We start from the raw sequence: 26,423 nt of genomic DNA, 5'->3' as shown, positions 1-26,423 counted from the left end.
CTCAAGGAAGACAGGTACAGACCTGTGAACTCCACTTTGGACGGGGAGGCATAAAGGCTTTGTGGAGAAGGCATCACTCTGTAACCTTGGAGGATGGCAACGAGAAATCCAAAACATATTCAAGTTTCCCATAGGGAAGGGAGAGGGCTACATCACCACATGAACCCTAAGGCCCAGAATGAGTAGGATCACAGTTGCTAGCTGGTTTATTATTGTCACCTTTGCTGAGATAACACAACAATAGTAAAATCCATACACAGGACGTCAAAGCCCAAGTACATTGAGAGGCCTACGTCAAGGATGGTAAGGACACAAGTACTGGAGTATCCCAGTAGAATCGAGACACAATTTTGAGACCGAGATGAGAACAGGTTTTTTTGACTAGATGCTAGATGACAACCTGACAAGACTAGACCAGAATCCAAACACGGCAGAAAACCTAAACGCAATTGCAGATTGAACCAGAGCTGGGCTGATGACTGAACACTGAACCTGAGTCCAGGTGCTCTTTAGATATCCAAAACTTGCCGTCAAAACATGGCCACCAATCAGCAGGGCGGGCCAGTATCTTCAAAGGGACTGCACGATTTATCCATACCCCGGAAAATCAGTGCGTCAAGGCCCCAGAGGCTGAAGTGGTCAGGTGCATCCCATAACAAGTACCAGGGAAAAGCAATAAACAGAGAGCAGAATGAAGTGTTTCAGTTACAGAGAGAGTGCAGTGCAGGTAGACAATGAGGGACAAGTGCCATGATGAGGTAAATTGTGAGGCAAAATATTCAGACACATCGAGGCCTTGGTGGAGCATCGAGTGGTATGAACTCTACTGTACTGAAACAGGGATAATTTAGGACAGGTTCACATTGCCTGACTTGCAGCTCTTTCATCATCCCCACGTCCAAATTGGTAGATTAGATCAGATTCAGATTCATTTATCACATTTATAAAAAAATACAGCGAAATGCTTCATTTGCGTTAACTACCAACACAACCCAAGGACGTGCTGGCACTAGCCCTCGAGTGTCGCCACACATTCCGGCACAAACATTGTAAGCTCACAATCTTCGGCAAAATAACATGAGGTAAATTGTGAGGTCAAGAGATCATCATTTTCGTGTAAGAGGTCCATTCAACATACAAAAAACAGCAACAACAGCAGCAGAACAAGTACGTTCCCACCCCTTCTAGTGCGCACACACACACACACACACAACCCCCCCCCCCCCACCCCACCACCAACCCCACAACAGATCACCTCCAGGTCTCTGACCTCCAATCCTGACCTAGGCCTCAGACTTGCTAACCTCTGGGCTTCAACCCCTGAACAGGCCACAGGCCCCCAACCTCAGAACCTTCCAACCGACCTCAGGCCTCCAGTCCCAGGTCTAACTAACTCCAGGACACGCTGACCTCAGGGATCACTGGCCCTCATCCTCGTAGCACATAGCCTGTTTGAACATCTGCCCTTGGGGATCACTAGCCTCCAGCCTAAGAGCGACCCGTTCTGATCATCAACCTCCGGCTCCTTTCCCTAACTCTCTGCCTACTTCCCCTAACCCCTCATCCCTAAATCCTAACCTCCTGTGTGTGTATTCACCATTGTGTATACAATTTTATCACAATGACAATAGAAATTCAAGGGGCAATTGTAGGTGAACAATAAATTGTCATCAACATCCACATTCCCGTCACCATCACTCAGGACATGCCCTCTTCTCATTGCGACCATCGGGAAGGAGGTACAGGAGCCTGAAGGCACACACTCAATGATTCAGGGACAGCTTTTCCCCTCTGCCATCTGATTACTGAATGGACAATGAACCCATGAACACCACCTCACTACTTTTTCATACTGAAATTCAGAGTTTTTATTATTATTATGTATTGCAATGTACTGCTGCTACAAAGAAAACAGATTTCACAAGAAATGCTGGTGCTACTAAACCTGATTCTGATTCTGAACTGCTGGCAAGAGAGCAGACTGGGACTCACGTGATTGATCGGATCCTCAAGGTACAAGATCCCATTCTTTATCGAGTTGCTGATGTCGTTTTCCGAGTATGCAGAGGCCGACACCTCCTCGTATGCACTGCCCTCAGCCAATTTTTTATGCTGCAAGAAAGGGAGCGACAGGAGCCATGAACAGAGCAAGAGCCTGGACTGAAAGATGCAGGACAGGAACGGCAAACTATTCAATATTCTATCTCTAAACACAGAGAGAGAGCACACAGCTCCGCTATACATTGAAGAGTGAAGAGCTTATGTACTGCCCGTTATGCCACTGTGTTTAGGACAGCAATGGAGGTCCTCCATCTCTGGTGGTGTTCAGGGCTTCCTTCATCATGTCAGTGTCTCAGTTTCATAGTTGTCAGTCATGCAAGCTCCAGGTGGAGACTCAGGAATACCGTCACACTCAGATGTAGGAGATTTCTTTATTGCTGCTTGTGTAACAATTTTGTTTTACCGGTCAGGTGCTGCTACCCCTTAGCTGAACCTAGAGGATCAGCTGACCATGCTCAGTTTGACCTCTACCCTTTGACCTGTTTGGCATGGGTCCCTACCAAAGCATAAAGCCTTGACGCCAGCCAACATAGCTCTCCAGGTCATTGAGGCACGCAAGCCTCCAAACCACGACAAGGTTGTGGTCCACTCGAAGAGTGAACATTAAGGAAAAAGTTTAGGTTTATTGGTCACATGTGAAATGTGTCATTTGAGTCAACAGCCAACACAACCTGGGGACGTTGACAATTCTATGAAACCTTTCTTAAGCTGAAATGGCGTAAAATAAAGAGCCATTAATTAATATGGGAAAAATTTTCGTAAAAGCTTAATTCCTCTTTGTAATGTGAAAGCAGGTTACTAACTTAGGTCTTTTGTAAAAGCGAAGTGGTGTAAAGCGGGGGACACCTGTACAGGAATATGCCAAGGTCAGCCAACCTCCCCCATGGGCAGGTGATCTACCAAGCCTCAACCCAACTCAAGCAGTCAGAAGCACACACTGTCCAGCTCTGATCACTCTACCTCCTTTAGTTTGATCACCGCACTTCCGTCACCAACAGAGCATGCTCACAACTCAGCAACACACACGAGATGCTGGAGGAACTCAACAGGTCAGGGAGCTTCTATGGAGAGGAATAAACAGTCGGCGTTTCAGGCCAAAACCCTTGTTCCTAACTTGTACGTCTTTGGAATGCAGGAGGACTCCTAAACAGTCACAGAGATTAACGTACAAACTTCTTACGGACAGTGGCAGAAATTGAACCTGGACTGATGATGGCGTAGAGCGACCCGGACTCAGTTCCTGCCGCTGCCTATGTGGAGTTTGTACGTTCTCCCCGTGACCGCACATGGGTTTCCTCACACAGTCCAAAGACGTACCAGGTTGGTGGGGTTAATTGATCATTGTTAATTGTCCTGTAAGTAGAGTAGGGTTAAGTTGGGGGATTGCTGGATTTTGCAGCTCGAGGGCTGGAAGGACCTATTCTGCATTGTATCTCAATAAAAAAAAATACAGAATATATATAAAAACCTATATATATATATGTGTGTGTGTGTGTATATATGTGTGTGTGTATATATATATAAAATCTTTTTTATAAAATCTGAGGACATCTGTTGGGAAGTGCCTTGAAAACAGTCAGCATCCACAGAAAGAGAATCAGTTAACCAATGTCAACTCTGCTTCTCTTCTAACAGATGTTTCCTCAGATGTTGAACATAGAACAACATGGCACAGTTCAGGCCTTTTGGCCCACAATACCATGCTGACCTTTTAACCAGCTCTAAGAACAACCTAACCCAGGGTTCCCAACCTTTTTTATGCAGTGGACTAATACCATTCAACGATAGGTCCATGGACCCCATGTTGGGAACATCTGAACCCTTACCTCACACATTTCCCTCCATTTTTCTTTCATCCGGGTGCCTACCTAGAGTCTCTTAAATGTCCCTAATGTATCTGCCTTAACACTTCTGGCAGCATGTTCCACCATGTTCTCTATAAACAATCTACCTGTGTATACACCCTATAATTTCCCCCCAACATCTTTAACATTATGCCCCCCACCCTGTGTTAGCTATTTCCACCCTGGGAAAAGGTCTTTGGCTATCCACTTGAGATATGCCTTTCATCATCTGGTCCACCTCTCACCTTCATTCACTCCAAAGAGAAAATCCCTAGCTCACTCAACCCATCTTCATAAAACCTGCTCTCTAATCCTGGTAGATCTCCTCTCAACCCTCTCTAAAGCTTCCATTTCCTTCCTACAATGAGGTGACCAGAACTGAACACAGTGAACATCTGAGTGCAGTTTTAAAAGTTAATTTTTAAGTACCTAAAACCCTGACTAGCTCTGCCTTAAATATTTCTACAAGCAGTGAGTTCAGATTAAAGTCGGACTTAGTCTAAATCTGCGTCTGCATTGAAATTGTCTCTCAGTGGCCTCAAACCATTTGTTGATAGGAACTGCCAGCACATCCTTTCTAATGACTAGAATTGGATGCATTTAGCAACATCTGCTTTGAATCTGTATCCTATCAACAAACTGTTTTTCCCAGAGAGTGGTGAATCTGTAGAATTCTCTGCTCAGGAAAGCAGTTGAGGCTTCTTCACTAAATATATTTAAGATACAGTTAGATAGATTTTTACATAGTAAGCGAATTAAGGGTTAAGGGGAAAAGGCAGGTAGATGGAGCTGAGTTTATGGACAGATCAGCCACGATCTTACTGAATGGTGGGACAGGCTTGATGGGCCGGATGGCCTACTCCTGCTCCTTATGTTCTACCACCACATTGAAAGAATGGACACCCAGCGTCTTTTCCCAGAGAGGAAATGCTAATATGTGAGGGCATAATTTTAAGGTGATTGGTGGAAAATATAAGGGGATGTCAGAGTTAGTTTTTTTTTTAAACAGAGAATGGTGGGTGTGTGGAATGTGCTGCCAGGAGAGTCGGCAGAGGCAGAGACATTACAGAAACTCTTAGACAGGCGCAGGGATGAAAAGAAAATGGAGGGCTACGCAAGATGAAAGTGTTAGACTAATCAAGGAGTGGTTAAAAGGTTGATACAACATCGTGGGATGAAGGATCTGTGCTGTGCTGTGTTATTCTATGCTCACAGTAAAGATACACTGTTTAAACAGCTCTTCATAACTATATCTTTCTTTTTGATGCCAATATCTCCAGTTTCTTATTCTTGCAGACATTCCCCTAAATTCTTCTATACCTTCTCTGAATGGATCAAAGCAAACAGCAAAGATCAAAGACAATCTGCTGACCTTAATCAGGAATTTTCTCCTGAGCTGATTGGGTGACGGGAGCCCATCTGCAGTGATGTCAACCGGTTTGGTGAGCAGCATGTCGCCGAAAACCTTCTTGAAGGCATTAGCCATGTTTCTCTGTTGAACGATGCTGCAGTGGTCTTCGATGGACAGGATTACGGGATACCTGCCGAGAGACAGAAGGCAAGATTAATGCTCTAAGGGCTGGGTGGGACACAGAATCCCCAGGTTAGATCATTGGGGAAGGGGACGCCTCAGGTGACCCTGAGCATGGCCTCATCTGGCACTGATGCTGTTGCTACTGAATCCAACACTGGTGTCAGTACGAATGCACACGGACCTCAGCCACGAGATGTCTATCACATTCCATGCTGTGAAGAACTTAAGGGGAACAGAATGATCCACTAGCCCTGCTGCTAGCTTCACCTCTTTGCGAGTAACTACTCTGTTAGTTTCAAAGGCTGTCAGATCTCAATGCTGAAAAGCTGGACACAGAAGCAGGCAACAAACTCGCTACGGAAGCAACCCGATTCCCCCACTGTCTAGGCCAAGCCCTCTTTCTCTCCACTACCATCAGGCAGGAGGTAGAGAAGCCTTAGGTCCCACACCATCAGGTTCAGGAACAGTTCTTACCCTACAAACATCAGGCTCCTGAAGTTGTGGACAACTTCACTCACCCCTACTCTGAACAATTCCACGATCTACAGATTCACTTTCAAGGACTCCTTATAAATTATGTTCTCAGTATTTTTCCCCCACACAGCTAGTCTTTGCACATTGGTCATTTGCTAATCTTTGTCTATTTATATATAGTTTTTCTTAAAATCCCATTGTATATATTTTCTTTTCTTCTGTAAATGCCTGCAGCTATTATATGGAAACATTAATGTATTTTGATATTAAATCTACTTTGAACATTGAAGATTGGTGTTGGCATCCTGTGGTGGCATAACACAGGCAACAGAGTGGCCTCTGAATGTCTGTAGACTCACACACAGCCTCAGCATCATACCTTCACACTGGGCACTTAAAACCTGGATCTGGGCCAAATAGGATGCTTAAAAAAAATTGTGCTAAACTCTCTGCAGAAACTGCAGTGATAATATCAGCCTGAACATTCAGAGCAGTTGCTACCAGAGGTACTGGACAGAAGGACATCCGCTGTTCAAATGACTGATAAATGTGTAGACTGGCATATAAACGAAAGGTGTTGATAGATTGGACACGGAGAGGATGTTTCCAATTAATGAGAGAGTCTAGGACCAAAGGATACAGCCTCAGAATCAGGTTGAAGAAGGGTCTCTGCATTAAGCAGTTATTCATTTCCATAGATGCTGCCTGACCTGCTAAGCTCCTCCTGTACCTCGTATCCTCAGAATAGATGGATATCCATTTAGAATAGAGATGAGGAGAAATTTCTTTAACCAGAGGGTAGTGAATCTGTGGAATTCATTGCCACAGATGATTGTGAAGGTCAAGTCATTGGGTATATTTAAATCAGAGGTTGATAGGTTCTGGAATAAGGGTGTCAAATGTTATGGGGAGAAGGCAGGAGAATAGGGCTGAGAGGGAAAATAGACACAGTGGCCACCTTAATAGGTACAACTGTACACCTGCACATTAATGCAAATAACTAATTAGCCACTCATGTGGCAGCAACTAAATGCATAAAAAAATGCAGACATGATCAAGAGATTCAGTTGTTGTTCAGACCAAACATCAGAATGGGGAAGAAATGTGATCTGAGTGACTTTAACCGCAGAATGATCGTTGGCTCCAAATGAAGTGGATGGAGCATCTCAGAAACTGCTGATCTCCTGGGATTTTCACGCACAACAGCCTCTAGAGTTTACAGAGAACGGTACGAAAAACTGCAGTGAGCGGCACTTCGTTCCGTGGGCAAAAATGCCTTGTTAATGAGAGAGGTCGGAGGAGAATGGACAGGCCGGCTACAGTAACTCATAACTGAGCAGTACAGTGCTGAAGAGCATTTCAAAACACACAATACATAAACTCTGAAGTGGATGGGCTACAGCAGCAGAAGACCACGCCAAGTTCCACTGCTGTACCTAATAAAATGGCCACTGAGTGCAAATTAACCATGATTAAATGGCAGAGCAGACTCTTTGTCCAAATGGCCTAATTTTGCTCCTATGCCATAAGTTTTATAGTTTTATTCATGTTCTCAGAATTATTGATGTATTTTATTTCATATTAGTTAAATTTGTCTTCTTTTGCATGTTTGGCCAATTCTGTATCTGCTTAATAAAGATTATCAGAAGAATTAAGGAAAGAGCATCTTACTCAGAAGTGACAAACGCATGCTCCTTGATTGTAGTCAGAACGTCGTTAAATTTGATTTTTGAAGTCAACGTGTGGCCGTGGTAAATAACTGGCATTCCCTCAGGTCCGTCCCAGCAGTCCACTGCAAAAGAGTCACAACAGGTTCATCATTAGGCGATAAGACATGGGAGCAGAATTAGGCCATTCAGCCCATCGAGACACCAGGAAATCAAGTCTGTGCCAGCCAGCAAGCAGGACGTTTTACACCAGTCATATTCTAAAACATGTTATTTCCCCCACACTCCTATTAACTCCTCACCCAGACCAGTCCACACACCTACACACCAGGGGTAACTAACAAACCCACAAAACCAGAGCCCTCGGGAGGAAACCCACAGGAGGCAGAATGTGTAAGTGCCATACAGACAGTCCCAGATGTCAGGATTAAACCCAGGGAGGCTGCAGATACCAGATTACCGTCCCATCAACCATCTTGTACACCTGCGCCCTTCCTGACTCCCCAGATTCATATTGGCATTCTTCATCTTCATCGGTCTAAGACCACCTTGTGCCTCCAATTCCCTCTCTCTCCCAAAGGAGCTGGCTCCAAACAGTTATTGCCCAATTGCTCATCCAACGAGTCAGCTGTCATGTTTAGTTCTGTGAGGAGGAAGAAGAATTTTTGGGGTGGCATGATAGTGTAACATTTAGTGTAACACTTTTAAAGGAACTGCTACCCAAGTTCACTTATGCTGCTGTCTGTAAGGAGTCTGTACGCTCTCCCCTTGACTGGGTAAGTTACCTCCCTCATTCCAAAGATTTACAGATTAGTAAGTTCATTGCTCACATAGGTATAATTGGATGGTTCGTTGGGCCAGAAGTGCAGTATCATGAAATGAGGAGTTCCCAAACTTTTTTATGCTGTGGATCCCTACCATTAACCGAGGGAACCCGTGCACCCCAGGCTGGGAAGCCCTGCTCCGAATGAAATAAATAAAACAATTTGTACAGGCTGATATCAGGCAGTCCGACTTACACTCAATACATCGGCAGCCCATTCTCAAGCAGCGAACGTAAGCTTCCAGCGAGGATTCACTGGAAAACTGGTCGCCGGTCAGGTAACTGAAATGAGAGGTGAGAGTCAGAGGTGGCACACCGAGAGACGAAAGTTCACTGCTGATGCACGCTAACCATCCCAACGGCACAGAGGCAGAGCAAACCACAAGTTATATCTTCCTCGTTCAATGCGGCACTTTCACAAATGGAAGATCTAAATGCTCATCTCGGCGACTGATCAAAGCTTTTAAATCTCGCTGATTTTCTCTCCGCTTTCACCGCTGACTTAGCACACTAGATTTCCCTCCTCTCTAGCTCTTGCCTCGTTGCTCTCCCCATTGACCTTCGAGGTTTAATTGGTGTGGTTTGGGGATTGGGCTCTGTAGTTCGTGTTCTGTTTTTGGTCGCTATTCTGTGTGATTCTGATCAGGGCGGCCTGCTACATGTGACAATAATAAACCAATGCCAATACCCAAGTAACATCCTGGAGAATCTCCTCTACATCCTCTGCAGTGCAATCTGCATCCTTACAGCATAGCAATCGGAACTGCACAGAATATTACTGCTGTGGCCTAACCGATCGGAAGTTACCGCTTGAGCAGCCAAAACCTTTCTAGTTACGCTGTTGTCTGGAATGCTTCAGAAATGTCATGTAGGCGCAGAGCAAGAACGACAACGAAGCAACGTGATTTAACATTTTTACTGTGTCACGTTACCCACAATGAACTGGGCCCGCTGAGATGAAAATCTGCACACTCGAAAGCCCGCACAAGGAGAGAGAAAGAGCCTCGGCATGTAAGAGGAACATTTGATTCCCCACACAAACTATCAGCTGCAGATGCACTCAGCACATTCGTGCAATCAGTCCGATACGGGTCAAGGGACTCGAATTTCAGAGGAGTGCAAGCAGACAGGGAGTAATTTCTACCCTTCTGCTTCCAGATTAGTTGTCAGCCACTTCCATCTGAGCCAAGGGTTTGGAAACAATTTATTCACCTCTCCATCCTCTTACCCTCTTTTCCTACTCTTCCCCTTTCTCAGATGGCCTACTCTCTTCTCTGATCTGATTTAGTGTTCTCCAGCCCTTTGCTTTTCCCATTTATCACCGCCCAGCTTCTCACTTCATCCACCCCTCCACCACTGAATAGCTTGTCCTCCTTCTCCTCCCCCCATCTTTTTATTCTGGCATCTCCTCCCTTCCTTTCCAGTCCTAATGATGGGTCTCAACCCAAAACTTCGACTGTCTATTCACTTCCACACATCTCCAGCATCTTGTGTATGTTGCTTTGGAAACTTCTGCCTTTCTCAGTCCCAAAGGGGTGTGGATTCTCAGGTTGTTGAAAATATTGAAGGATAAAAGTCAAAAGAAATTAGAACACAGAGCGGTGCCATGGTAGCGTTGTGGTTAGCGCGACCCTATAACAGCTCAGGGCATCACAGAGTTCGGAGTTCAATTCGAGTGCGGTCTGTAAGGAGTTTCTACGTTCTCTCTGTGACCATGTGGGCTTCCTCTGGGCTCTCCGGTTTCCTCCCTCAGTCCAGAGTCAAGTTTATTTTCATTTAACGACATATATGTATACTGTCAAACAAGACTGTGTTTCTCCAGACCAGGGTGTAAAGCACTATAGTGTGCATGACACACGTAACACACAAAAAGATGAAATTTACAGATGGATTACACATAAATAAAGAAACTGAAGTGCATAAATTAAATAAAGTACTGAACAGATTAACCAGTGGCACATTAAATGTGGTGCAGCAGGTAGTTCAGAAGTCTAATAGTCTGAGGGAAGAAACTGCTCCCTGTTCTGACCGTTCTTGTTTTTATGCATCAGTCCCCTGCCTGATGGTAGAAAGTCAACGAGGATGCTGGATGGATGGGTGGGATCCTTAATAATTCCAGTAAGTAGGTTAATTGGTCATTTTAAACTGCCCTGTGTTTAGGCGAGGGTTAAACAGCTGAATTGCTGCGAAGGAAAAGCCTGTTACCACTCTGTATCTCTAAATAAAATTAATGATGAAGGTAGGCAGTAGGACAAAGAGAAATGGTGCTGAGGGAAAAGGATGACATGTGTGTGAGGGAGCCGGCAGTCAGTCTGCACATCCGCAGCTGTGCAAGCTTAAACCACTTGACAGGATAAACTGTTCGCAGGTGTTCAATTGGAACAGCTACTTCCTATCTACCTTTGGACCTTGGATCGTGTTGCTGTACTTCCATCCAGAGGCTTATCAGTACACAGGATGAACGGAGCGATAGCAGCAGGTGCAGTGCCCAAGAGCCGGAGCTAATCTGTGGATCCAGCCCCTCCCAGGCAGGCCGGATAGAACACAGCTCCAGGAACCACTGACCCCGTGAGCCACGCTCCCCAGTTATCCCAGAGCTGCCTATCGAAGCATTCCCCACACTCCTTATAAACTCACCAAGGCCCTATTCCCATGCTCCCTGTCTCTATCCCCTCTTTAATCTCACTAGGAACTTGCTCCCAAGCACCCTTCAAACTCACTGAGGACCCTTCTCCCCACTCTCCCTATGAACACACTGTGCTCCAATCAAACACTCCCTTTAAACTCAACACTCTGCTGTTCCCAAACTTTGTGGGCCCCTGTTCCCTCACAACCTTTAAACTCATCAACGCCCTGTTTCCCATATTCTCTACTAACTCACTGTGGCCCATTTCCAACTCTCTTTAAACTCGCCGCCTCATTTCTCACACTCCGTTCAGACTTAACAAAGACCCAATCAAACAGTCCCTGTAAACTCAACGCAGCCCTGTTTCCAGATTCAAGTGGGCCTTGTTCCTTCGCAGCCTTTAAACTCACCAGGCCCCTGTCTGCCATGCTCTCTTTAAGCTGCCCAGGTTTTGCCTCCTGCATTTACCTAGGTTCACTGGAAACCACAGTGTAGCATCCAACCTGGAACTGACAGTGTGTTGGTGTATTAACCAAAAATCGCTCCACTGGAGTCCTCGCATGCTTAATTATCAGAGTTCCCCACCCACACTCTTAATGTAACAACATGGAATTCTGTAGCCTTATACATGGTGTGGATGTCACTGGCTAGACAACAACCTATTGCTCAATATCAATTGAAATGCATGGGTCACTTTCATAGAACACAATTGCACAGAAACAGGCCCTTCAGCCCATCTTGTCCATGCCTAACCATAAATCTGCCAAGTCCCATTGACTTGCATCCAGACCATTGACCACCATACCCCTCTCATCCATGTACCTATCCAAATTTCTCTTAATTGTTGAAATCAAACCCACATCCATCACTTGTGCTGGCAGCTTGTTCCACCCTCTTACTACCCTCCGAGTGAAGTTCGCCCTCACGTTTACCTTAAGCATTTCACCCTTCACCCTTAACCCATAACCTCTAGATGTAATCTCACCCAGCCTTAGTGGAAAATCCTGTTTGCATTTACCCTATCTATACCCCTCATAATTCGGTACACCTCCATCAAATCTCCCTTCAATCTTTTACGTTCTAGGGAATGAAGTCCTAATCTATTCCACCTTTCCCGATAACTCAGGTCTTCCAAGTCCTGGCAAAATCCTTGTCAATTTTCTCAGCGCTCTTTTAATTTATTTACATCTTTCCTATAGGTAGGTGACAAAACTGCACACAACACTCTAAATTAGGCCTCACCAACTTCTTATACAACTTCAACATAACATCCCAACTCCTGAAGGCCAGGGTGCCAAAAGATTTCTTTATGACCCTATTTACCTATGACACCACTTTTACGGAATTATAGATCTGCATTCCCAGATCCCTCTATTCTAGTGCACTCTTCAATGCCCTGTCACTCACCGCATAAGACCTACCCTAAAGTGCACCACCTCACACTTGTTTGCACTAAATTCCATCTGCCAAACTTCAGCCCATTTTTCCAGCTGGTCCAGATCCTGTGTCAAGCCGCGACAGTCTTCCTCACCGTCCACTACACCCGCCATCTTGGCGTCATCTACAAATTTGCTGATCTAGTTTACCACATTATCATCCAGATTATTGGCATAAATGACAAACAACAATGGACCCAGCACCAGTCCCCGTGGCACACCATTAGTCACAGGCCTCAAGTCGGAGAGGCAACTCTCTACTATAACCCTCTGGCTTCTCCCACAAAGCCACCATCTAATCCAATCTACTACCTCATCTTGAATGCCAAATCACTGAAACTTCCTGACCAACCTACCATGCAGAACCTTATCAAAGGCCTTGCTAAAATCCTTGTAGACCACATCCACTGCCTTGTCTTCATTAACTTTCCTGGTAACTTCCTTAGAAACTCTAAGATTGGTGAGACACAAACTTATCTCGCACAAAGCCATGTGAATATCCCTTATCTATCAGGATACTCAAATATCCAGTCCCTTAGAGCACCTTTCAATAACTTTCCCGCTACCAATGTCAGGCTCGCCGGCCTATAATTTCCTGGCTTATTCTCAGAACCTTTCTTCAACAGAAGAACATTAGCTATCCTCCAATCCTCTGGTACCTCACCCATGGCTAAGGATGTTTTAAATATCTCTGCCAGGCCCTGCAATTCCTGTACCAGTCTCCCACACGGGAGCATCTTGTCAGGCCCTGAGAATTTATCCACCCTAATCTTCCTCAAGGCAGCAAACACCTCATCCTCTGTAATCTGTACAGGGTCCTTGACCTCACTGCTGCTTTGCCTCACATCTATACACTCTGTCATTCTCCTGAGTAAACACATATTCAAAAATCCATTGAAGATCTCCCCCATCTTCTTTCAGCTCCATGCGAAGATTACCACTCTGATCTTCCAGAAGACCAATTTTGTCTCTTGCCATCCTTTTGCTCTTAATATATCTGTAGAAGTCCTTAGGATTCTCCTTCACCTTATCTGCCAGAGCAACCTCATGTCTTCTTTTAGCCCTCCTGAAGTGATCCCTTGTGTTTCTTATACTCCTCAAGTACCTCATTTGTTCCTGCCTGCTTATACTGGCTAAGCACTTCCTTCTTTTTCTCAACCAGGGGCTCAATTCTCTCAAAAACCAAGGTTCCCTTAACCTGTTATCCTTGCCTTTTATTCAGAAAGGAACATACAGACAGTACGCTCAAAACTTCATTTTTGTCAGCTTCCCACTTACCAAGTACACCTTTGCCAGACAACAATTTGTCCCAATCCACTCTTGCCAGATCCTTCCTGACACCATCAAAATTGGCCTTTCTCCAATTTAGAATCTCAACCCGAGGACCTGACCTATCCTTCTGCATATTTACGTTGAAGCTAATGGCATTATGATCACTGGATGCAAAGTGTTCCTCTACACAAACTTCTGTCACCTGCCCTGTCTCATTCTCTAATAGGAGATCTAGTATCACACTCTCTCTAGTAGTTGGACTCTTTAAACTCTAGTAGTTGGAACTTCTAAATGTATGAAACCTTTCCTAAGCACATTTGACAAACTCTTTCCCATCCAGCCCTTTTACAGTATGGGAGTCCCAGTCAACAGGTGGAAAGTTAAAATCACCTACTATCACAGACTTATGTTTCCTGCAACAGTCTGCAATCTCTCGACAAATTTGCTCCCCTAAATCCCACAGACTGTTGGGTGGTCTATTATAGAATCTCATTCACATGGTTTTACCTTCCTTATTCCTCTATTCTACCCATAAAGTCTCGCTAGATGAGCTCTCCAGTTTGTCCTGAGCAATGCTGTGATGTTTTTTGACTAGTAATGCCACTCCACCAGCTCTATCACGTCTAAGTCAATGGAACCCCAGAACACTGAGCTGCCATTCCAACCCCTCCTGCAACCAAGTCTCACTAATGACTACAATGTCATAATTCCAGGTGTTGATCCATGCCCAAGCTCATCCACTTTTCCTACAATACTCCTTGCACTGAAATATATGCTGCTCAGAATATTAGTTCCAACAGGTTCGACCTTTTGATTCCTGACCTTGTATGTAGACTTCACAATAATTTTCTCCACAAGCACCCCACTACCTGTTCTGGCACTCTGGTTTCAATCCCCCTGCAACTCTAGTTTAAACCTCCCCCCCCCCCCCCAACCCCCAAGTAGGACTAGCAAACCTTCCCACTAGGCTATCAGTCCTGTCTCATTCCCTAATAGGAAATTATCTCAGTCCCCTACACTTAAGAGCGTCATAGAACACTACAGCACAGAAACGGGCCGCTCAACCAATCTAGTCCATACCATACTATCATTCTGCACCTGGACAACAGTCCTCCATTGCCCTCCCATCTACGGACTTATCCAAACCTCCCTTAAATATTGCAATCAAACTCGCATCCACCTCATACTGGTTCCACACTCTGCATGAAGAAGCTCCCCCTCATGTGCTCCTTAAACATTTCACCTTTCACCCTTAACCCATGACCTCTCATTCTCCCTCAACTCAGAGGAAAAAGCCTGCTTGCATTTATCTACACCCCTCAAAATTTTAGCGGTATACATCCCACCTCAGGCCAATATCAAGCAGCCTCTAGACAAATTGAGCGATGTAATCAACAGGCAGGAAACCGCACATTCTGATGTCTTCCCCATCATTCTGGGAGGTTTCAACCAGGCCAGCTTGATAAAGTCACTAAATAATTATCAACAAATCACCTTGGGCCTCTGTACCTCCCTTTGCAACTGGATCCTCAACTTCCTAACCAGAAAACCACAGTATGTGTGGATTGGAAATAACATCTCCAACTCACTGACAATCAACACTGGTGCACCACAGGGGTGTGTGCTTAGCCCACTGCTCCACTCTCTCTACACCCATGACTGTGTGGCTAGGCATAGCTCAAATGCCATGTATAAATTTGCTGATGATACAACCATAGTTGGCAGAATTTTAGATGGTGATGAAAGGGTGTCGCAGCAACAGCCTTGCACTCAACGTCAGCAAGACCAAAGAGCTGGCTGTGGACCTCGGGAAACCAATCTTCACTGAGGGATCAGGAATGGAGAGAGTGAGCAATTTCAAGTTCCTGGGTGTCAATATCTCCGAGGACCAAACCTGATCGCAACATAGCACTGAAACTATAAAGGTGGCAAGACAGCAGCTGTATTTCAATCGGAGTTTAAGAAGGTTTGGTTTGTCAACGAAAACACTCAAAATCTTCTATAAATGTAGCACGCAGAACATTCTAACTGGCAGAATCACTGTCTGGGATGGGCGGGGGGGTGCTACTGCACAAGATTGGAATAAGTTGCAGAAACTTGTAAAATGAGTCAGCACCAACACGGGTACTAGCCTCCGCAGTATCCTCGACATCCTCAATGAGCGGTGCCTTAGCAATGCAAAGTCCATCATTAAGGATCCCCACCACCCAGGACATGCCTTCTTCTCATTGTTACCATTGGGAAGGAGGTACAGAAGCCTGAAGGCACACACTCAGCGATTCAGGAACAGCTTCTTCCCCTCCGCCATCCGATTCCTAAATGGACATGGAACCCAAGGACACTACCTCACTACTTTATTATTTGTTTTTTGTACTAAGTATTTTAACTATTAAATTTCTGTCAAATTTCCCCTCATTTTCCTATGCTATACCCAAGGGCTGGAGTAAGAACAACAGATTTCCTTTTCTTCAGGGTACTAAGTAAATCAGTCAGTTTTTATAAGAATTTCTGACACTATCTTCTTTTAAAAATTCAGATTTATTTTGTTACTGAAGTTCAACACCCCAGCTGCTGTGGTGGTTTGGAACTCAAGATCCTCCACTCCAGAAACTAGTCCAGCAATTTAACTGCAGTGTTCTGCACTACAAAAGCAACAGGGGAGAAGCAGAGGTAAGTTTTATCCCAAAACATCACAAGACAGAGGGGAAGATGGCATTCTTCCCCTCCGCTATCTGATTCCTAAATTGGCAGTGAACCCATGAACAGTACCTCACTTTTTAAACATACATTATTTCAGTTTTGGCACAATTTTCAATCTATTCAATATACATATACTGTAACTGATTTACTTATTTTATTATTATTATTTTTTCTTCTATGTTATGTATTGTATTGAAACACTGCTGCTGAGTGAACAAATTTCATGACACATGCTGGTGATAATAAACCTGATTCTGATAGAGGAGCGGACGCAGGCCATTCAGCTCCTCTGAGCCCTCGCCACCATCCGATCACGGCTGATTTAGTTTTCCTCTACCTCATTCTCCAGCCTTTTCCCCATAACCTTTGACGCTCTTACTAGACAGGAACCTATCAACCTCCACTTCAAATATACCCAATGACTTGGCCTCCACAGCCATCCATGTCAACAAATTCCACAGATTCACCATGCTCTGCCTGAAGAAATTCCTCTTCACCTCCTTTCTAACTACTTAGGAAAGATACAGAAAGAGCAATCTGTACAGCCAGAGTAGAGAAGTGGCGAGAGAGGTCTGAGTTTAAGTAGAGAAACTTTACCTGGATTAAATTATTCACTTAGAATTATTCACAGGACCACTTGTAAATACACTATATAAAACAGGTATTTGGGACTACATTACCACTTTAAGTACATGGAGTTAACGTGGAGGTGATTCCGACTGCAGGGTTGGTGGGGCCATTACTCACGTGTTGTGTGACGATGAAATCCAGTAATGTGACAGCGGGTTGTTCATCTCTTCGATGCAGACCTGATCAAATCTCGAGTCCCAGACGGAGTTTTCTTTGGAGAAGAGGAAAGTCAAGAACTGAAAAGAATGTGAAAGAAAGAAGTGAAAGGTTTGAAACAATAACTTTATCATGCTGAACCCACCAATGCATTTACAAGTGCCAGTCCACCCTTCCACTATGTTATTATATTCCCATCCTCAATCCACTAGTTACCTCAATATCCTGTCTTAACACACCCCTCTATGTATCTCTACAGTCCAGATCCAGGGTTTTGACCCCAAACTTCGACAATTCGTCCCCACATATGCTTCTTGACCTGATCGATTGGTCAGTAGGCAATTGAGAAACCAAATCCCTTGACAAATAGGCCATGCTTCACGGTATGAGGGTAATCTTACTTCATCGAGGTAGAAGAAGGGATCCTCGATCTCCCGAAGAGGATCTCGGAGGTAATTGAACATGAATTCTCGTACCCGCTGGATATCCGTCGCCCACAGTTCCTGGACAACAGAAGGTCAGAAGGATGAAGGTTATGAATGGTGAATTACTGAATGTTTAGTTGAGTGAGCAGTAATTACTGAGATAGAATTCAAGACTATGAAAAGTACTCCGGCAGATGACAATAGAAGATTTCAAACTTATATCAGATTGATTTGTTCTTATTTCCACATGGACACACCGCCTCCCTGCTCATCATCTACCACCACCCTTCTTCACAGCAGAAGCAAGTGAGTTAATAGCAAAAATCCCCCTTCCAACAGACAGGGTAACTGCAAGTAAACTTTTTGCACTGATGTTGGGTGGGACTACATGGGTTAAGGGTGAAAGGTGAAAAATTTAAGGGGGAACTCAGAGGGTTACAAGAGTGTGGTCTGGGTTCAGGTCAATGGTGCTAGTCAGCTTAACTGGTTCAGCACAGACTAGATGGGCCGAAGTGCCCGTTTCTGTGTTGTGCTCTTCTATGACTCCTCAACCCCCAGCAGGAAAACATATGCACTCATCCACACACTTTGAATTTACATTGGCTTTTAAGCAACTTCCCTATCAAAAATAAAAACAGAAAATGTAAGATTAATTCTGAAGCCACATTCTTGACTTATTATTTAGAGATCCAGCACATCATCAGGCTCTTCTAGACCACACAGTTGCAGGGAGAACGCACAAACTGCTTACAGAGAGCGGCAGGAATCGTACCTGCTTCACTGGACCTGTAACAGCATTACCCCAACCACTACGCTATTGTGCCGCCCTTTCGAAGAGGAGGTGACAGCTTTCGACCGGTTAGTAATAAGTAGTAAGCCGATGTCAAGAATAGCTGAAAATGTAACAGCCGGATTGCCTGGAGTGCTCACCTTCTGGAATTAAACTTCTACTAAATGAGAAAATCCAACAGCATTGTCTAGGCTGACTTCTCTGTGACTCCAGGCCAACAGGAATGTGGCTGCCCTCTGAGATAATCCGACAAGCTCTTCCTCTGTTCCAGAGCTTCTGTGCACGGTCAGTGGCAGTTCAAGGTGCTGGCTCACCGCCAGTTTTCAAAGGAAGTTAGGGGATGGGCAATATTGGCAGGTTCACAATAAATAAATCGTTTAAAAAGAAACTTTGCCAAGGGGAAGGGCTGAGTGGTTTCCCTTACCTTTTGGTATTCCAGCAGAAACTGCTGGAAATCTTGAAGGGACACTTTGCTAAGTTCCAGTTTATCACAGCTCCTGTTAAGCAGAAAGGTCACAAGTCGTTAACCATGGAAATGAGCCTGGGTTGAGCCTAGGCAACTGGTGAAGGATCCTGAATCTTCCCTCTGGAGCAGGGGTTCCCAATCTTTTTTATGCCATGGACCCCTACCACTTGCAGGACCCATCTATGGACGTCAGGTTGGGAACTCCTGCTCCAGATGATGGATCTCATCCACACGTAGCCAAAACTAAACGGACAAAATGCCGTTCAGATAATCACAATAAGACACAGGAGCCGAATTTGGCCAGTTCGCTCCTTGAAATGGCTTCATCATTCACCCCTGACCTACACTAATCCAATTTCCCAGGACTCATCTTGTGCCCATCTATACCATGATGCTTCAAGTGTTCATCTAAATCAGGAGCCCCCAAACTGGCATCCAAGGACCCCTTGGTTATTGGCAGGGGTCCATGGCATCTAAAGGGTTAGGAATCCCTGATCTAAATGCTTCATAAGCACGTGAGTACCATCTTCCCACGATGGTGCACTAGATTCTAACCATGCTCTGGATGAAAATAAATTCTTCCTCAGATTACAACTAAATCCGCTAGCTCTTACCATAAAGTTATACCCATATATAATCCTATGACTCTAATAAATGATATACAAATTACTTAACAACAAACAATTATTTCTTTAATAATAAGTAATTATAAATACATAATGATTTTAGAAATGCCAATGAAGTGGATAAAGATACACGGTAAAGAGGTGACTATGAACTTATTGCCACATAGACTTTAAAGGGGAACTAAGCATTAAGGAACAAGGATACTTGGGATTTATAAAAAAGCCATTATAGTTAGGGCGCCACAGTAGCGTAGCAGTTAGCATGATGCTATTACAGCTCAGGGCACTCCGGAGTTGAGAGCTCAATTCTGATGTCAGCTGTAAAGAGCTTATACGTTCCTCCCATGACTGCATGGGTTTCCTCCCACAGTCTAATAATTGGTCTTGGTAAATTATCCTGTGATTGTGCTAAGGTTAGATCAGGGGATTGCTGTGTGACATGGCCCACTGGGCTGACAGGGCCTGTTCCACTCGGTATCGCCAAATGAGATTAAACGTGGCAGGTTTAACTTGAGTCACAAAAAAACATTCCAGAGTGGGAGAAGAGCAATGCAAAATCACTGCCTGACACAAGATTCTGACAAGTATCTCAAGCTCTATGTAAGTCGGGAGATTCTCGTCACCCTTGGAGACAGTAGCTATGGTTTTCAAGTTCATGATGTGTGTGTGGGCAAGGTTTTCAAGCCGGGCTCCAAGGCTACCATTTGACTGAAGTCCTTGAGCTACTGATCACATCCCAGTATTTAGTTCCAAGGTTTATGGCTTTACCAGCAGCTGAAAAAGATAGACTGTCGAAGAGCCCTGTTCTACCACGAATGGGGAAAATATCGCTGACCATTTGCAATTTCTACTGAAACAATTAGAACTACAACATTTAGGAAATACCTCGAAACAAGCTGAGGGGGTGTTAATGAGGTGTATTAAGTGTTAGCCTTCATTAGATGAGGGACTAAGTTCAAGAGCTGCAAGGTAACACTGCAGCTCCATAAAACTCTGGTTGGACCACACTTGTGTTCCTTTCTGGTCACCTCATTATAGGAAGGATGTGGAAGCTTTAGAGAGGGTGCAGAGGAGACTTACTGAGAGCATGTCTTGTGTGGAAAGGCTGAGGGAGCAAGGGCTTTTCTCTTCGGAGCATAGGAAGATGAGAGGCAACTTGACAGTAGAGGTTTGTAACAGGCACAGATAGGGTGGGCAGCCAACACTATGTTCTCAGGGCGGCACAGGGCAATACCAGAGGACATCCTTCTCAAGTGAGTGGGGAAATGTTTAAAGACGACAAGTGAATGGAGACGGGTTTTCTACACAGTGTGGTATGTGCCTGGAATGATCTGTTGGAGGTGGTAGTAGAGGCTGATACATTACGGATGTCTAGAGAGGCATACGTATGAAAGAAAAATGGAGGGTTATCGGCCACGTAGGAGGGAAGAGTTGCATTGATCACGGCACAGCATTGTTTGCCGAAGGGCCTGTACTATGCTGTACTGTACTATGGACACAGCAAACTCCAGGGCATAGCACGACAGCATACAAACAGGCCCTTCCAGTACATGCTGAACTAACACTCTGCCTAGTCTAATCAACTTCCGTGACCACAGTCCCTCATGCACTCTCTTGAATACTGAAATCAAACCTGCATCCATCACTTCCACACTCTACTCACCCACTGAGTGAAGAAGTTTCCCCTCATGTTCACCTTAAACCTCAGAACTCTTCAGAAAGGCAGTGTCCATTATTAAGGACCCCGTTGCCCAGGGCATGCCCTCTTCTCATTGTTACCATCAGGAAGGATGTACAGAAGCCTGAAGGTACACTCTCAGTCATCTGAGAACAGTCTCTTCCCCTTTGCCATCCAATTTCTGAACGGACATTGAACCCACAAACACTACCTCACTTTTATTATTTTTGTTTTTGCACTACTATTTTTAATTTAACCACTTAATATAGATAAATACTCTTACTGCAATTAATCTTTTTCTATGTTTATCAGTTTGTTTTGCTGCTGCTCAGTTAACAAATTTCACGACATATGCCAGTGATGATAAACCTGATTCTATTTCCGATTCGAAATGTTGCACCTTTCCGCGTTTTATGACTCCATGTCTCTAAACGCAACAACACTTAAATAATATTTATTACACTTAATGCCGCCTGACTATTGCAGGAAGATCAATTAGCCTTACACACCTTAATGAATTAATTAATTTATTGACTGAGATAAAGTATGGAATAGGCACTTCCGGGCCTTCGAGTCATGCTGCCTGGCAACCCCCGATTTAATCTTAGCCTAATCACAGATCAATTTACAATGACTAATTAACCTACCAACCTGTACATCTTTGGACTATGGGAGGAAGCTGTTACGGTCACGAGGAGAACATACGAACTCTTTAAAGGCAGCAGTAGGAATTGAACCTGGGTCGCTGGTACACTGTTGTACTGATCTCTACGCTACCATGCCGCCCCCAATTAAGATCCAATTAAATACTCTTTGCTATTCGCCTAACACACCTGAGCATTCAAATGACCAACACTCATGTCTAGGTTTAACTGCTATTCTGACAGAAGCTTAAGCACAAGGTACAATGACCACTCCCAGCAATAACTCACTTGATCTTATTACAGAATCAGGCTACTTGGCCAAATTCATCCACACCGACCAAGAAATCCGTCTAATCTGGTTACATTTGCCTGCATTTGACACATATCCACCTATATCGCTCCTATTCATGTCCATGATTTAGATTGGGACAGCTTGCAAGTAACAAATTTTACAGCACGAGATTGAACTGAACCGAAACTGAATATGTCTGGACTCTTTCCATCACTTTTGTAGGTTGGCGTTTTATGTTCTGTGTTTTTCATTTGTACTTGTTTTGTCATTTGCGTGATTTAATTATTTTTGGACACTGGGTTGAGGGGTTTGATGTTTTACTTTGAACAGGTTCCGCGGTTTTCTTTGCTTGTGGTAGTCTGTGGGAAGACATATGCATATATGTATACTGCATATATACTTTGATAATAAATGTACTTTGAACTTACCAAAATGCTTATTTTTGATATTGTTATTGTACCTCATTCAACTTCTTCACATGGCAAGTTTCTTATACTGTGAAGGGATTGCCCTCATGTCGCTTTTAAATCTTTCTTCTCACACCTTAGAAGCTATGCTTCTAGCTTCAGATTCCCCTTCGATGGAAAAAAGATTCAAAAATTCGAAGTACATATGCAGTACACCACCATGAGATTTGTCTTCCCTGTGTGCATTCAACCTGCTTTTGGCCCTCGTGATTTTAGACAACTCTATTAGACCATTCCTTTGTATCCTTTACTGCTTGTTAGGTAATGCTCCGTGGTCAGCATGTGTCCCTCCATAGACTGTGTGTCCATTATTGAGGGATGCCAGCGTCCTAGTGTGCTCTGCACTATCCCTCAATAACGAACACAATATGTTGCCAGAATTGGGATAGAAATAACACTATTAACTACCACGACATAGACAGCATGCTTCAAACATTGGAAATGACAAATGAGTGAGAGGAAGTATGTCTTAAATATTTCAAAGATAAAGATTTGCTTTATTTGTCATATTCACGTCAAAACACACAGTGAAATGCTCCGTGTGTATCAGCGGTCAATCCCATACGAGGATGTGGGTGCCACGGTAGCATGGCAGCTAGCATGACGCTATTACAGTTCGGGGGGGGGGGGGGGGCGATCCGGAGTTCACAGTTCAATTCTGACGTGGTTCCGTAGTGAGGCTGAATGTCCTCCCCGTGCAATGCGTGGGCTTTCCCGGGATCCTCCGGTTTCCTCCCACCGTCCAAAAGATGTACTAGGTAGGTTGCAAACACGAGGAAATCTGCAGATGCTGGAAATTCAAACAACGACACACACAAAATGCTGGTGGAACGCAGCAGGCCAGGCAGCGTCTATAAGGAGAAGCACGGTCGACGTTTCGGGCCGAGTCCTGATGAAAGGTCTTGGCCCGGAATGTCGACAGTGCTTCTCCTTATAGATGCTGCCTGGCCTGCTGTGTTCCACCAGCATTTTGTCTGGGTAGGTTTGACTGGTCATTGTAAATTGTCTTGCGATTAGGTTCGAGTTAATTGAGTTTGTCGGGGGGGGGGGGGGGTTCTGGGGTTTGAAGGGCCAGATGTGCCTACTCCACACTGTATCGCTGAATAAATCAATAATATATGCTGGAGGCAGCCCACAACTGTCGCTATTTTGCTTCATGCAACAACTTAATTACCCTAACATTTATGTCTTTCTAATGAGGGAAGAAAACATCTTTTGGGTGAAAGGTGAAATATTTAAGGGTATCCTGAGGGGGACCTTCTTTAATCAGAGGGTGGTGCGAGATTGGAATGAGCTGCCACCGGAGCTGGTGGATGCGAGTTCAATTTCAACATTTAAGAGAAATTTGGATAGGTTCATGGATGAGAAGGTTAAGGAGGGCTGTGGTCCTGCTGTAGGTCGATGGGGCTAGACAGGTGACCAGGCTGCCACAGGCTAGATGGGCCAAAGGGCTGTGTTAATCTATGACTTTAAAAGTTTAGCCAGTCAGAAGTCACTGCTGCATGCAAAGAGCTGGGTGGGGAACATGGGCAGTTACTGTCAGTGATGGTACCCGCAATGCCACAAACTGCCAGTAAATACACACAACGCACAGCCAGGTTAATTTCCTTCACTGCTGAGGGACAGTGAGCCGATCGTGGCAGAGTACTGTGCACAATTCAAGCCAGCACACAGCAGGTAGCATGCAGAAGGTCTTTGTCCGAGGTTATAGATCATTAGCTCAATGCTCAGAGACCGAAGGTAATTTGTGGAACCCTTAAATCAAGATGGTAGTCAGTGGAGACCTTTTCTTGCACACTTGAGGGTTCTCTGCTTGTGGGCCTCACAGTCTAAAAGGCTGGAAGGATCTTGTGTTTTTTTTTCCAATTAAAAAAAGACACTTTGTGTCCTAAGCTCATGAAACCTTGATGCAGTAGGTAGCATTTGTTTCTTATTCCACGAAGATGGCTGTATTCAGTTAGGCGTGTGCTGGGGTTGGAGGACTGCCCGTCTGTGTGGGTGGGTTGGGACTGCGGGAGGGAGGAGCGGGCTTGTTGCGCTCTGTGTCGCTCTGCCGAACATTCTGAGCGTGCTACTCACTGTACGTTAGCGCCAGAATGCGTGGCGGCACTTGTGGGCTGCCCTCTACGCACCCTGAGGAGCGTTGGTTGTTAATGCAAACGGCGCATTTAGCTGTTATGTTTTCATGTACATGGAGCGCCGCTGCAGGAAAGCAACATCCATTATCAGGGACCCCCAACCACCGAGGCCATGTTCTCTTCTCACTGCTGCCATCAGGAAGAAAGTACAAGAGCCTCAGGACTCGCAACACCAGGTTCAGGAACAGTTACTACCCCTCAACCATCAGGCTCTTGACCCAAAGGGGATAACTTCACTTGCCCCGTCATTGAAATGTTCCCACAACCAATGAAATCACTTGCAAGGACTCTTCATCTCATGTTCTTGATATTTCTTGCTTATTTAGTTATTACTATTTTTTTTTCTTCTTGTACTTGAACAGTTTGTTGTCATCTGCGCTCTGGTTGAAACAATGGCCTAGTTGGTGCGGTCTTTCGCTGATTCTGTTGTGATTATTATTCTATAGATTTATTGAGTATGCCCGAAGGAAAATGAACCTCAGGGTTGTATCAAGTGACATATGCATTTTGCTAATACATTTACTTTGAGCTTTGAAATATATATTAAACTGAATCTGAATCTGACGCCTTCACATGATTTAAGATTACTAGGTTGAATGTCCAAAGTCCTATGACAGCTGAAGGGATAGGATCAAACTAACTCACATTTTTTCAGCAAGCATGAAAGGGTGCTATGTGTCACCAAGGCTCGGCAAATAACATCTAAAGACTTTGTCCACTTACCTTTGAAGATAAGGGATGTCCATCTGCCAAAGGAAAAACAAAACAGAATCAGAAACAAGGGTCTCTGTCCATACATACAAAAAAATTCTCTCCTTGCCCGTAGTGTCAACGATGTAACAAGAGTCCAGCTGGCCTGTATACTGAGCACAGTACACTATTACCCCTCTGCAATTTCCCCTAAACCATAAGATTCAGGAGCAATTTAGGCCATTTGTCTCATCAACTCTGCTCCACCATTCCATCATGGCTGATTTATTATTCCTCTCAACTCCACTCTCCTGCCTTCTGCCCATAACCTTTGACCCCCTTACTAATCAAGCTGCCAACCTCTGCCTTAAATATGTCCGATGACTTGGCCTCCCCAGCCACCTGTGGCAATATTTCCTCAGATTCACCACCCTCTTCCAAAAAAATTCCTCTTCATTTCTGTTCTAAAGGGACATCCTTCTATTCTGAGGTTGTGCATTCTGGTCCGAGATTACGCACTATTGGAAACATCCTCTTCACTAGACCTTTCAATATTTGACAGGCTGCAAAGAGATCCCCCTTCATTTCCTCATACACACCTCATACATTAACCCTTTCATTCCCATAATCAGTCTTGTGAACCTCTGGCTCACACCCAACCCCAAGAGAAATCTTATTAGGAGCGCAGTCGCAACACAGGAACAGCATATAAACTGGCCGCTGACCAGAACACCATCTGTTCATCTCCCTGCATTCCTCTCTCCACCTGAAAGCAGCGACTTAAAAAACTACACCACAGAAATATGTCACTTGACCTTTGTAGCCCATGTCAATTGTGGAAGTTGTGGCAAGGCAAGGGTTAAGGTGGTGTGCTGGCAGACTGCAGACACGGTGCAGTCCCAGTAGTTGAACGTGGCCACCAGACACACCCCAGACAAGATAAAGATGCTAACGAAATTAAGCCTGATGGCACTTACTAGCTAT

At 44.6% G+C, this 26,423-nt stretch overlaps 1 protein-coding gene across 3 annotated transcripts in view; it reads right to left on the bottom strand.

The window, feature by feature from the left end:
• Window positions 1-26,423, bottom strand: part of plcg1 (phospholipase C, gamma 1) — a 193,499-nt gene that overhangs the window by 51,476 nt on the left and 115,600 nt on the right. For all 3 annotated transcript variants that reach the window (XM_059980817.1, XM_059980816.1, XM_059980818.1), the window contains 8 exons: window positions 25,473-25,495; window positions 18,863-18,935; window positions 17,625-17,726; window positions 17,185-17,303; window positions 8,600-8,685; window positions 7,585-7,705; window positions 5,278-5,446; window positions 1,993-2,112 (listed from right to left, as the gene is read on the bottom strand). In XM_059980817.1, the coding sequence (XP_059836800.1) occupies window positions 1,993-2,112; window positions 5,278-5,446; window positions 7,585-7,705; window positions 8,600-8,685; window positions 17,185-17,303; window positions 17,625-17,726; window positions 18,863-18,935; window positions 25,473-25,495 (813 nt within the window). The remainder of the gene's footprint in view (window positions 1-1,992; window positions 2,113-5,277; window positions 5,447-7,584; window positions 7,706-8,599; window positions 8,686-17,184; window positions 17,304-17,624; window positions 17,727-18,862; window positions 18,936-25,472; window positions 25,496-26,423) is intronic.

The sequence above is a fragment of the Hypanus sabinus genome, chromosome 9, assembly GCF_030144855.1.
Source record: "Hypanus sabinus isolate sHypSab1 chromosome 9, sHypSab1.hap1, whole genome shotgun sequence".
Taxonomy (NCBI): domain Eukaryota; kingdom Metazoa; phylum Chordata; class Chondrichthyes; order Myliobatiformes; family Dasyatidae; genus Hypanus; species Hypanus sabinus.
The sequence above is the reverse complement of the archived record's forward strand: the minus strand, read 5'-3'. Positions and strand labels throughout refer to the sequence as shown.